This window comes from Dromiciops gliroides, chromosome 4, assembly GCF_019393635.1.
Source record: "Dromiciops gliroides isolate mDroGli1 chromosome 4, mDroGli1.pri, whole genome shotgun sequence".
Lineage (NCBI taxonomy): Eukaryota > Metazoa > Chordata > Mammalia > Microbiotheria > Microbiotheriidae > Dromiciops > Dromiciops gliroides.
Window position 1 is genome coordinate 234689054 of NC_057864.1, and position 13426 is coordinate 234702479.

At 39.9% G+C, this 13426-nt stretch overlaps 1 protein-coding gene across 11 annotated transcripts in view; it reads left to right on the forward strand.

Moving 5' to 3' along the window:
• CNTROB (centrobin, centriole duplication and spindle assembly protein) overlaps positions 1 to 12792 on the forward strand; it is a 41404-nt gene extending 28612 nt beyond the window's left edge. For 4 of the 11 annotated variants that reach the window (XM_043963375.1, XM_043963377.1, XM_043963376.1 and 1 more), the window contains 7 exons: positions 8861 to 9128; positions 9473 to 9654; positions 9894 to 9957; positions 10109 to 10279; positions 10452 to 10587; positions 11033 to 11105; positions 11324 to 12790. In XM_043963375.1, coding sequence (XP_043819310.1) covers positions 8861 to 9128; positions 9473 to 9654; positions 9894 to 9957; positions 10109 to 10279; positions 10452 to 10587; positions 11033 to 11105; positions 11324 to 11449 — 1020 coding nt within the window. In that variant the 3' untranslated portion in view covers positions 11450 to 12790. Of the gene's footprint in view, positions 1 to 8860; positions 9129 to 9472; positions 9655 to 9893; positions 9958 to 10108; positions 10280 to 10451; positions 10588 to 11032; positions 11106 to 11323 lie in introns of all 11 variants that reach the window. The other 7 variants (XM_043963384.1, XM_043963380.1, XM_043963382.1 and 4 more) reach the window with 7 other exon arrangements.
• Positions 12793 to 13426: the final 634 nt, after the last annotated feature.

Below are 13426 nucleotides of genomic sequence, written 5' to 3' on the forward strand. Positions count from 1 at the left end.
CATCTATATAAATTACATATGTGATAAACCTTTTTTTTTTTTTTTAAACAAACCCTTGGTACTGCAGGGAATCAGAAAGAACCAAAATTCTTTCTTCATAATGTCTTTGTGTAGATCCCCTTTGGTGGAGCATCATTGCTTTCTTTTTCCTCTTTTAATTCTTCTCTTCAGGATAAGGAAGTTTGTTTTGCTTGTAACTATACCTTCTCCTGTATTACTCTTGCTCTTAAACTCACCCTCCTTTCCCCCTCTTGTTTCTTGTTGAGTCTGATAAATTTCTTCCCCCCCACCCACCGCTTAAGAGTATTTTTTTCCCAATTACATATGAAGATAGTTTTCACCATTCATTTTTGTAAGATTTTGGGTTCCAAATTTTTCTCCCTTGGAAGCAATCTGATATAGGTTATATATGTACAATCATGCTACACATATTTCCATGTTAGTTTTGTTGTGAAAGAAAAATCAGAACAAAAGGGAAAAATCCACGAGAAAGAAAAAGCAAAACAAAAAGTGAAAATAGTCTGTTTTGATCTGCAGTCAGACTCCATAGTTCTTTTTTTGGATGTGGAGAGCATTTTCCATCATGAGTCCTTTGGAATGGTATTAGATCATTGTCTTGCTGAGAAGAACCAAATTTATCTATCACAGTTGATCAGTATACTGTATTTCAACAGCAAATTGTGCAATTGTATTCAAACCTCTTTTGTCCTTTTTAAGATGAGAATGAGATTCATCTGATACCCATTTGCCCCACTTCTTCCTCCTTTCTTGTAACCCAGTAGTAAGTTCAGCTGCCTTTCCCCTCCTTTCTATACTATTGTATTCCTATTACCCTTTCTTCCCTTTTTTTGTTTTATTATTTTTAAAAGAGCTTTATGTAAAATGATTTCAATATTCTTTTTTTCAAATTCTGAATTCCAAATTCTTTCCCCCGCAGAAGGCAAGCAATTTGACATAGGTTATACACATGTAGTCATGCAAAATACATTTTCACATAAGTTATGCTGTGAATGAAAACACTGAAAAGCAGAAATAGAAACACATCCTTTTCAGATCATAATGCAATAAAAATTACATTTAAAAATGGACAATGGAAAGAGGTTAAAAATTAATTGAAAATTAAATAATCTATTCCTAAAAACAATCGGGTCAAAGAACAAATCATAAAAACAATTGATAATTTCATTAAAGAAAATGACAACAATGAAACAACATACCAAAATTTATGGGATGCAGCCAAAGCAGTACTTAGGGAAAAATTTATATCTCTAATCAGTAAAATATATCATTAAAATAGAGAAAAAGCAGATCAATGAATTGAGCATGCAACTAAATAAAAAACTAGAAAAAGAAATTAAAAATCCCTAATTAAATACCAAATTGAAATCCTAAAAATCAAAGGAGAGATTAATAAAATTGAAAGGAAGAGAGCCATTGAACTAATACAACTAGAAGCTAGCATAAAAAAACAATAAAATAGGTAAACTATTGGTTAATTTGACTAAAAAAGACAGAAGAAAACCATGTTACTAGTATCAAAAATGAAAGGGGTGAACTCACCACCAATGAAGAAATTAAATCAATTGTTAGGAGCCCAATTATATGCCAATAAATATGATAATTTAAATGAAAAGAATATCTACAAAAATATAAATTGCTCAGATTAACAGAAGAAGAAATAAAGTATTTAACCTAATCTTTGAAAAAGAAATTCAGCAAGCTGTCAATGAACTTCCTAAGAAAAATCCCCAGGATTAGATGGATTCATAAGTGAATTCTACCAAACAATTAATCCCAATACTATATAAACTATTTGGAAAATTGACGAAGGTGTCCTACCAAATTCCTTTTACGACAAATATTGTGCCGATACCCAAACTTGGAAGGGCCAAAACAGAAAGAGAAAATTACCCTAATTTCCCTAATGAATATTGAAGCAAGAATTTAAAATAAAATACTAGCAAAGTGATTACAGCAATTTATCACAAGGATCATATAGTATGACCAGACAGGATTTATACCAGGAATGTAGAGCTGGTTCAATATTAGGAAAACTATCAGTATAATTGACCATATCAATAATATAACCAGCAGAAATCATATGATTAACTTAACAGATGCACAAAAAGCCTTTGACAAAATACAATACACATTCCTATTAAAAACATCAGAGAAAAACAAACAAACAAAAATATCAGAGAGCATAGGAATAAATGGTGCTTACCTTAAAATGATAAGAAATATTTATCTAAAACCATCAGTGAGCATTATCTGTAGTTGGGGTATGCTATAAGCCTTCCCAATACAATTAGGAGCAAAGCAAGAATACCTTTTACCTCTCTATTATTTAATATTGTACTAGAAATGTTAGTTATAGCAATAAGAGAAGAAAAAAAATTAAAGAAATTAGAATAAACGAGGAAACAAAATTATCATTTCTTTGCACATGATATGATGTTATACTTGGAAAATACTAGAGAATTAACTAAACTACTGGAAATTATTAATAACTAGCAAAGTTGCAGGGTACAAAATAAACCCACATCAATCATCAGCATTTCTGTATATTACCAACAAAGTCCAGCAGCAACAGATAGAAAAATTCCATTTAAAATAACTGTAGATAATATAAAATATTTGGGAGTCTACCTGCCAAGACAAACCCAAGAAACATGTACATGAACACATGTGTAAAACACTTCTCACACAAATAAAGTCAGATCTAAACAATTGGAAAAGTATTAATTGCTCAAGGGTAGGACAAGCAATTCTACCTAAATCAATCTTATTTATTCAGTGCCATACCAATCAAATTATCAAAACATTTTAAAGAGGTAGAAAAAAGAAAAATAAAATTCATCTGGAAGAGCAAAAGCTCGAGGATATGAAAGGAATCTGCCAAAAAAAAAATGAAAGAAGGTGGTCTAGTTGTACCAGACCTCAAACTATTATAAAATGGCAATTATCAAAATAGTCAAGAACTGGCTAAGAAATAGAGTTGTGGATCAGTAGATTGATTGGATTAAGTACAAATTACATTAGTAAATTAGTATATGATAAACCCAGAGTTCCAAGCTTTTGGAACAAAAACTCATTACTTGACAAAAACTGCTGGGAAAATTGGAAACCAAAATTACAAGAAAAGCAGAAAATGGGGGTAAAATTTTTGCAACAAGTATCTCTGATAAAGGCCTCATTTCTCAAATATAGCGAAAACTGAGTCAAATTTATAAAAATACAAGTTATTCCCTAATTGATAAATGGTCAAAGGATATGAACAGGACGTTTTCAGACAAAGAAATCAAAGCTATAGTCATATAAAAATACTTTAAATCACTATTTATCAGAGAAATGCAAATTAAAACAACTCTGAAGTACCACCTCACACCTATCAGATTGACTAATATGACAAAAAAGGAAAATGTTGGCTGTTGGAGAGGATGAGGGAAAACTGGGACACTAATGTAATGGTGGAGTTCTGAATTGATCCAACATTCTGGAGAGCAAATTTGGAACTATGCCCAAACAGCTATAAAACTGCATACCTTTTGATCTAGCAATACCACTGCTACATCCCAAAGACATCTAAAAAAGAAAAGGGAAAAGTATCTATTTGTACAAAAATATTTATAGCAGTTCTTTTTGTGGTGTCTAAGAATTGGAAACCAAAGGAATGCACATCCATTGAGGAATAGCTAAACAAGCTGTGGTATATGACTGCAACGAAATATTATTGTGCTATAAGAAATGAAAAGTAGGATGATTTCAGAAAAATCTGGAAAGACTTACATGAACTAATGCAAAGTGAAGTGAGCAGAACCAGGAGAACATTGCACACAGTAACAGTAACATTGTGTGATGATCAGCAGGGATGGACTTGGCTGTTTCTCAGCAATAAAGTTGATCTTGGCACTCATGATGAAGCAGACTATCTGTCTCCAGAGAAGGAACTGATATTGATTGAATATAGACTGAACCATGCTATTTCTCACTTTCTTTTTTTTATTCATCTTGTACAAAATGAGTAATATGGAAATGTTTTACATAATTGCATATGTATAACCTATATCTAATTACTTACTGTCTCAGGGAGGAAGAGGAGGGAGAGTGGGAGTTATAGAATTTGGAACTCAAAACTTTAAATAAAAATGTTAAAAAAAAAAAAAGAAAAAGGCTCTACCAGTTCTTTCTCTGGAGATGGACAGCACCTTTCTTCTCTTAAAACCCATAGAACAGAACCATTATATCCTCAGGACCAGTATTTTCTTTTTAAAATTCCCTTATTATCCTTTAAAGACAGTCAAGTTCTGAAGGGAACCTTGATTCTTCTCTATTAGAATATTAGTATTACATCATTACACTATTCTTTCCATTTGTTCAGATAAATTTATCTTCTAGGTTTCTCTTGACTCTTGTGTTTCCGATTTAAAGTTCCTACTCAGCTCTGATAGCTTCCTCCTGCACCACATTTGAAAGTCTTTTATTACCTTAAAGATCCTTTTTTTTTTTTTAACTTGTAGGATTATACTCATTTAGCTTTGCAGGCTAAATTGTTCTCAGTCTTAAGCCTCTGTCTTTTGGAGTACTGTATTCCAAGATTGCCTGTCATTAATAGTCAAAGCTTCCTGGTATTATAGGATCCTGACTGTGCTTTCATGGTACTTGAGCACTTTCTTTCTGGCTACTTGCAATATTTTTCATTTGACTTAGCAACTTTGAGTTTTAGTTCTGATGTTCCTGAGAGACTTACTGTTGACATTTCTTTCTTTAGATGATAGTGGGTTCTTTCTGTCTTGAGATTCCATTCTGACTCTAATAAATCTGGGCAGTTTTCATTTGTAATTTCTTGAAATATAATACCCATATTTTAAAATCATAATTTTAAGGATTCCCAATGACTTTTACATTGTTTTTCCGTGACCTATTTTTGGTCAACACTTGGTCAACTGTTTTTGTTATCAGCCATCTTAAATTTTCTTATGTTTTTCTAATCTTTTGATTTTGTTTTAAAATATTTTTGCTGTTTCATTTTGCTGTCTGTTCTAGTTTTCAGGGAGTCTATTATGTAGGCAAGATGTACCACTTTCTCTTCTAATCCATTTATTTTCCTTCCAGTTCTTTTCTCTAGAGCCTTTGTTCTACTTTTTAAATCTTTTGCTTCATTTTTTTCTAGGTTTTCATGTAGTCCTTGTGGAAATCCTTTTTTCCCCCTCTTATAGTTCCTTACAATTGTAACATAGTTGTTCCTTCATGTTGGGCACCTCTAGAGCTATAATTTTTTTTTTCCTGGGCAATCGGGGTTAAGTGACTTGCCCAGGGTCACACAGCTAACAAGTGTTAAGTGTTAAGTGTCTGGGGTCAGATTGAACTCAGGTCCTCCTGACTCCAGGGCCAGTGCTCCATCCACTGCGCCACCTAGCTGCCCCAGAGCTACAATTTTTTTTTTTTTTTTTAGTGAGGCAATTGGGGTTAAGTGACTTGCCCAGGGTCACACAGCTAGTAAGTGTTAAGTGTTTGAGGCCGGATTTGAACCCAGGTACTCCTGACTCCAGGGCCGGTGCTCTATCCACTGTGCCACCTAGCTGCCCCCCAGAGCTATAATTTTTAATATTGTTTGGTATTGTCTTTGGTTATTTATGCATCTCTCCAGCTTTAGTTCCTGAATTGAGGATTCATGCCGGGCCTGGCTCTGCTTTAGGCTATGCTTTTGGGTAGAATGGTTTGCCCTACTTTGTCTTGCCCTGGGTTATTTGGGTTCCTGGGATGACCTCTACCTCTCTATGACCCCTACCCTCAGATTCTTGAGGTTCAGAGCACTGTATCTTCAGGCGCTTCTCTGGCATCTCGGAACAGAGTGTTAGGAGCCTCAGAATCCCTCTTCTGAATGCTCCCATGCCACTCTGCCCATTGCCATTCCCCAAAGATTTTAAGCTCCCTACCCTGCACTTTCTTCCCCCTCTTTCTTGCAAGATCCTCTGCTTTTTGCTACCTTTGAATACAGAGGCTTGCAGGCTCTGTGTGTCTCTTGTTCATCTCTGGCTACTAAGATGCTGCTGGTTCATTTGTTTTTATTGGTGCTGGCTTTCTGTCAGCTTCTATCTGACTTTTTCTGCAGTTCTGGGGTAGAAGAACCATATCTTGGCCAGAACTTTATAAAGGGGTTATAGGCTATAAATTCATCTTGTTTGCACATTGAAACATTTCCTGATGTGAGGGATAGAACTTCCCTTCCACATATCCTGGGGAGCCATGCTAAAACAATTTTATTAGTACATAATCAAAAATTTCATTGTTCTAGGAGTATGTTAGATTAAAATTGGATATTAGATCATAAATCTACCCTACTTAACCTTTCCCTTAATTTATCTCCCAGACTAGTAAATGGAAGAAGCTTCTGGTTTTCTAGATAGAGCTTTTATTGTATGGTAGTCACAAGGTGATGTTGATTAGAAGGATAGGAAAGTAGAAATACAATACAAATCGTCTTAAGTCTAGGCTTAGTCTATATTCCGCATAAAACTCACCAAAAGATGAAGGCCACCTTTGGGGCGAGAGACCGAGTCAAGCGCACTGTTAACCGAGAGCCGGGCCGAGTCAAACTCCAGTCCGCGGCTGTCTGTGCAGTGCAGCCAGGAGACCAGCAGAGCAGGAAAAAAGGCCCCACTTCCGTTCTCTCCTTGCCTTTTAAGCTCGCACCCCGGAAGTCGAGTGCTCAGCAGGCCAGGCGGACTGGTGTGCGTAGCTCATGCTGTTGGTCTCCTCCCCAAAAGGGTGGTCCTAAAAAAAACTGGCATCTCTCCATTATCTAACCGACTGTTAAAACTTTTTACCACAAGTATGAGTTGAATAGTTGCCAATTTACATGTTAGAGGAAGTTTTTTCTGGACTAGACGTGTGGAAGTCCACTGGGATTTAGGAAGTGCTGAAGCTGAAGTCCTCACTGATAGCCGCCCTTAAAGGGAGGTTTATTGTTAATGACAGTGGAGAAAAGTCCTTATTTTCATTTTGGTCATTTTAAGTTTTAAATTGGATGCTGAGATTATTTCAGTTATTTTGGGCCCACTTCTTGTCAGATCTGATGAGAACATCATCTTGCGGTGATGACAAGGAGCTTTCACTAAGAGTAGAAACACTAACTCTGCCATTTTTTTTTGTTTGCTTGTGCTTGCATTATTGGTATTATCTTCAGTCTAGTTTCTCTGCAAGAATCTTTTTAAGCCATTGGTCTGGTTTGGGTGGTTAAAGATAGATAATTTAATCCATAAATCCACTTAACATCACAATACACTGAAACAAGTGAGGGATTCACTGTCAGTTCTCCCTCTTCTCCCCATACTTTGAGAATAATTGGGACATGTCTAACACACAGGCCACTTGAGAATGCCAGCAAAGATAGTAAATATTATTCAAGACTAATTTCTTTTTTACATATAAATAAGAGTTCTATTCTTTTCCTCCTGCACCACAGTGAATTGTCTTGTACATCCCACTTTGTAGATCAGTTCAGTGCCTTAGGTGTTTTAAAACATTGTTTTATTGTATTTTTGTTTATTTTGTACATTTTCCTATTATATTTTAATATGGTCTATCTTAGCTGCCTGGGACACAGAGATTAAATGACTTGGGTTAGGGGGAGAAGAGGGTGGGGAATCACACACCTAATCCACTGTACTACTTGCTGCCTCCTATTATTTCTTACTGTACAATAATAGCCCATCCTATTCATATGCCTCAGTTTTTTCAGCCATTCCCTGATGAATTGGCACACACTTTGTTTTTAGTTCTGGGACTGGACCTTGTTTCTGTCCTTGCCTTCCTTGGAATAGATGTTAATAATGAAATATTTTTGGTCAGAGTATAAACACTTCAGTTAGTTTTCTTACATAATTCTAAATAGTATCCAAAACAGTTGTATCAATTTCCAGCCCCAACAACAGCGCATCAGTACACACCTCTTCCCACAGCTCCTGAGCACTGACTATTCCCTTTTTGTCATCTTTGCCCTTTTACAGGGCATGAGATGGAACCTTAATTATTTTTAATGTGCATGGAGCATATTTTCAAATAGTCATTTATAGTTTGCAGTTCATCTTTTGAAAACTCTGTCCTTTGGACTTATGATGAAAACTGCCATCTCCAGAGAAAGAACTGATGGTGTCCGAATGCAGATGGAAGCATACTTTTTCTTGACTTCCTTTATTTTTCTTGGGTTTTTTTGTTTTGTTTTGTTTTTTGTTTTTGGTCTGTGTTTTCTTTCACAACATGACTAATGTGGAAATATATTTTGCATGATTGCACATTTATAACCTATATAAAATTGCTTGCCTTCTCACTGAGGAGGGAATGGAAGGAATTTGGAACTTAAAATTTAAAAAATAAGTTAAAAAAATTAAAGAAGAAAATAAAACTCTATCCTTTGACCACTTATCTCATGGGGAATTATTCCACTTGTTATTATCCCACTTGGTATGTTATTCCTTTCTTTTTTCCCCTTTCCCTTCAAGTTTGGGACAATTGTTGGTTGCACAAAAGTCTAAGAAATTGCTATCTTCTGTTTTATAATTATTTGGGGGGGGGACAATGAGGGTTAAGTGACTTGGCCAGGATCACACAGCTAGTAAGTGTCAAGTGTCTGAGGCCAGATTTGAACTCAGGTCCTCCTGAATCCAGGACTGGTGCTTTATCCACTGCACCACCTAGCTGCCTCCACTATCTTCTGTTTTAAGATAGTATACGTTTCTACCCTGTAGAAAGTATGGACCACTTTCACAAAGGCTATTTTATTCATTGATTCTTCTCTAGCCTACTCTTCACTTGGCTCTGATCTCTTCTCTTTCCCCTTCCCCCCATTTCTTCACAGGTCCCTCCCCCTGGTACTCCCAGCTCCTTGGTTTCTGGACCCAGAGAACCAGAGAAAGAGGAGAGGAGGGCTTGGAGTATGCCCCCTGCAGCAGTGGCTCTGAAGCCGGTATTGCAACAGAACCGGGAGCCAAGGGAGGAGCTGCCTGGAGACCTTACCCACCCTTGTACCCCCTCCCCTGATCTCAGCCTTCTGCTGGGCCCTAATTTCCAGAGCCAGCATAGCTTTCAGCCTTTGGAACCTAAACCTGATCTTACTCCACCCTCAGGTAACTAGCAGTGACCATCACTGGGGTTCCTTCTGTGTTAATTCTCTAGTGCCTTTTCCTTAACCCCAGTTCTTTCCCCCTAGAATTTGAATATTTGTTTTTCTAGGCCTGGGCTAGTCTCCTTGCATACCCTCATCTAAACTTCCCTTCCTGTCCTCTCTCCTTACCCTCACTTCTATCTCTAGATTCTTTCATCTTGTATCTATTTGTTCTCTAATAGGCCCCGTATCCTGCATTATAAGACTCAGCCTTCTTTTTCAAACTCTTTCAAACCTCCTGCCATGTGGCTGTTCTGCCTTTAGTTTTGATTTTGACTATGGTATGTGGTGTGCCCATTCTTCTAGGTGGATGGCATTTATGGCCCCTGCCACCAACTCATTTTTTCCCCTCAGCAGCTGGGGGCTTTCCTCCTGAGCACCGAGCTGAACGGCCATTCCCTGAGGCTCTTGGAGCCAGAGGAGAAGGGCCCCTGGAGCAAGGCTTGCCCCCTCCACAGTTGGAAAAGCTGAAGCACTATCTGCACCAGGTATGGGACTCCCCAGATTATATCAGAGCTCTTCCCCAGGGATTCAGTTATCCCTGCTCTCTTTACAGGTCCCCTGTTTCTCCTTCTCTTTGCTGGTACTTCTTAGGGATGCTCCCAGGCTCTTGGTACTCAGCGCCATTTGATATTTCCTTTCCCTTCCCCAGACCACACTCCTCACAGGGACCAAAAAGCCCAACCCCAAATCTCTTCTAGGATTCTCTGCCACTTTCTCTCCACAGTTCTTGGAACCAGTGCCTCAGAGCTCTGTGAGTTCCACCATTGATCTGCTGCCCCCTAAACCTGGTAAGTCCAGCACTAAGAAGAACTCAATAGAGCCTGGGAAGGGGATCTAAGGTAAACAATGAGATGCTGAACAAAGTCATAATTTCCTATTGGAGAATGGAAACTGATGGATTTCCCTTTTCTAATCAGGAACGTTTTAACCCTTGTCCAGGTCTCCTAACAGTCTCCCCTTGGGAGGAAGCCCCTCCACTACCACGGCCCCCACCTCCTGTCCACAAAACTAAAGTATCACTGGCCAAGGCATCCTGTCTTTTCCGGGTACCTGAGACCCTTCCAACTCCTCCACAAAGCTGCAGCCATGAAGGTTGCTCCCCCGAGAGAGGTGAGGAGTGCAGGGGGAAGAAGAGGCAGGGTTGAATGTGGGGAAATTGAAATTGGGAGGTAGAGACCTTCTTCAGAGAGATGTGATGAGTGAGGGCAGTGAGAAAGCTTGGGGATTAAGGGGAGGAAGGACAAGGACATTATTGCTGCAATAATGATCATGTTTTCCTAAGGTGGAGAAGGGAGACCAATATCCCCCCGGCAACTGGCAGAGCTGTCCCGGCTGCTTCGACAATACCAGGCCCGAGGCAATGGAGGCCCATCTACTGAGGATCTTTTACTGTACTTAAGGGGGTCGGAGCATAGTGGGTAAAAGGACTGGAGAGGGGAAGGAGGGGTACCAGGGAGGAACAAGAAACAGGGGCTTTGCCATCTCACCTCTTGAGTGGTTTGGTTTGGTCTGTTAAGGTTGGCAAAGCAAGGAGGCGGGCCTGTAGGCTTTCCCCACTGCCCTTCTTACATTTCTTCTTGCTCTCTACCCTTTCTCCCTCTTCCCTCCTTTCTCTGCATTCTCCCCTGCTCCGTAGCTCCTCCCACTAAAAGGCTGTGCCATCCTGACTGCTCAGTTCCCATCGTTTCTTTACTCCTTTATCCTCTCCCTCCCACAGTCATTCCTTTTTGTTCTTTCTTACCTTACCTCTTGGGATAACAAGATGTTACTACTAACTCTGTTCTGAGCTGCTGGTGGGTATCCCTCCCTCGGCTGGGGCAGTGTCTAATGTTCTTCTGCATTACTTCTCAATTTGTGTGACAGAGTTGAAGGGCGAGGGGATGGCATCCCCAGAAGGAATATAGACACACGCTTGGGCGAGGTTCTCCGGAAAGAGGTGAGAGAAGAGTAGGGGCTAAAGACCTTGAGAGGGCGCCTGCTGACCCCAGTCATCCCAGCTCCACCTTAGGGCTTGGCTGCTGCACATGGACACCTGGGCCTTTTCGGTTTGACCACAGCTCCCCCACATCCCCCTTGACTTTTAGTGGGGATTGCGAGATCAAGGGTGTGTAAAATACCTAAAGCTGACATTTGCCTTTCTCCTTCAATTTACAGCTTCCTTCTCAGGCCTCCTCCCGTCGCTCTACCAGTACTCACAAGGCTGAGAAACCAGTGGGCAGGAAGAAAAGTGGCCATCCTGCACCAGGCAGTGCTAGGAGTCGAAGTGGAATCTGGAGATAGTTCCTGTATTCTAACCCCAGCCCCTTAACATTTTTTAAAAAATAGGTTTTATTAAATAAAAATGGGTTGGTTATATCTGAATCTTTGGAGAATTGGGAAAATGGGTAGATTAAGTATACTCTGAAAAGGACCACAGTCCCTATATAAGAGATCTGTCTTTGTCAGTGTAAGGCTGGGACCCTGTTCAGGTTTGATGTTGCAACAAAATGAGACATGCAGGTCGTCCAGTAGTTGACAGAAGGTTTACTTAGGCATCGCATTGAAGGGATGGATACTCCAGCACTTTGCTTGGTTAGGCAGAGCCTGCCTTGCCCTGCCTCATCAGCCAGGCAGGGTGTGGTGATTTCCCTACCTACTGTGAAGGGCCTCATCTCCTTGTGGGTGGGCCTTAGGTGATCAGAAGCTACTTTAATATGACCTGAGGCTGCTAGGCAGCTGCTCTGAGGGAGATGTAGGTTAAGCCTTAGCCGGCTGGGCCAATTGGATCCCAGGGACAGCTTCACAGCCTATCAGAGGAAAAAACCCAAGGTCTTTGTCAGGCAAGGGTGGGGTTTAGGACATTGTTCCCATAAGGAGAGAACTGTTTTTAAGAGTGTTAGTGGAGCTTCAGGCTTATTTAGCATACAAAGCATTTTGTATGCAGTTTAAACATAATGGAAAAGAAGGTTTTCTCCATTGGAGGAAAAAATAATTTCTGATTAAAAAAAAAAAAGAATCTTAAATATTCATTGTAGCATCTATAACTAGCATGGGGGCAAGTGGGGCTTGCACCAGGATGACAAAATTGAGACTGTGTTAACAGCATTTTTCTTTATGCAACTCAGAATTGAGTTTAGCAGCCAGATGGCTGGCAGTCTAAAATGTCTAGAGTTCAGGATTTGAAATAAGGAACACCTGATGTAATCCCACTCTGATCCTTATTCTGTGACCTTGGGCAAGTCAGTTACTTAATCTCTCATCCTCAGGGTCCTCAGTAAAATGCCGAATAATACCTGTAGTACCTCTCTGGGTGGTTGTGAGGCTCAAATAAGCTAAAGTATTTTGCAAATCATAAAGTGCAACAAACCAGTCCTCGCTCTCAAGGACCTTTCCTTCCCTTCTTCTGGAAAGATCCTTGAGGGCAAAGACTCGTTTGTTACTCTACCCGCAATGCCCAGCACAATTTCTACCTGATACACAGTAGGTGCTTTATAAATGCTAAGTGACTGCCTGCCAAGTCCTCAGCCTGCTCAATCCCTTCACCCCTGTCAGCAGCCCTGGGTCCCCCTTGTTTCCCCAGTTGCCTCAAGTGCTAAAGTTGCCAGTTACAGCTCTGTTAACTGATGTTCATATTGCACTTAAAAGTTTGTAAAATGTGTTATTTGCATTATACGCAGAGCTATGATCTTCCTGGTTGTTCATCTTCAATTTTATGGTTTTAAGCCACAAAGATTTGTTATGGGAGTATTATGGGCCCCGGTTACCCCAAAAGTTGTCCGGGGAGGTCAAGGAACTCTTTCCTTGAAACCCCAGGAGTTTTCCCTTGAGATCAAGGAACCTTCTCCTTGAGCTCAACCAAAGGACAGACACACCCAAAAGAAATAAGCAGCCCGGGATCAAACTGAGCTAGCCCAAGGACTACCACCCTGCATTCCAGTCCTCCTCACCACCTCGATGAGGTAATCCTGTTAGGTGTGGCTGCACCAGGAGGGGACAAAGAAATGGACCACCAGCAGACTGCTTGTGTCCCACCAGGATGGAGTTAATGCCCATCACCAGATTGCCCACGACCCATCATCAAACTACCCCAACCTATCACCCTATAAGGGACATTTTATCCACACCATCTTAGCCCTATAAAAGGGCACTCCCCAGGCTAGTCGTGGAGGAAAGTGTTTTAAACCTTCCTCCTGGCCAGTTTCTCTTGTACCCCAATAAACCTGTTCTTTTATTCCTAACTAGGACTTGCACGAGAGTGTAATTCTTTACAGAGGAATC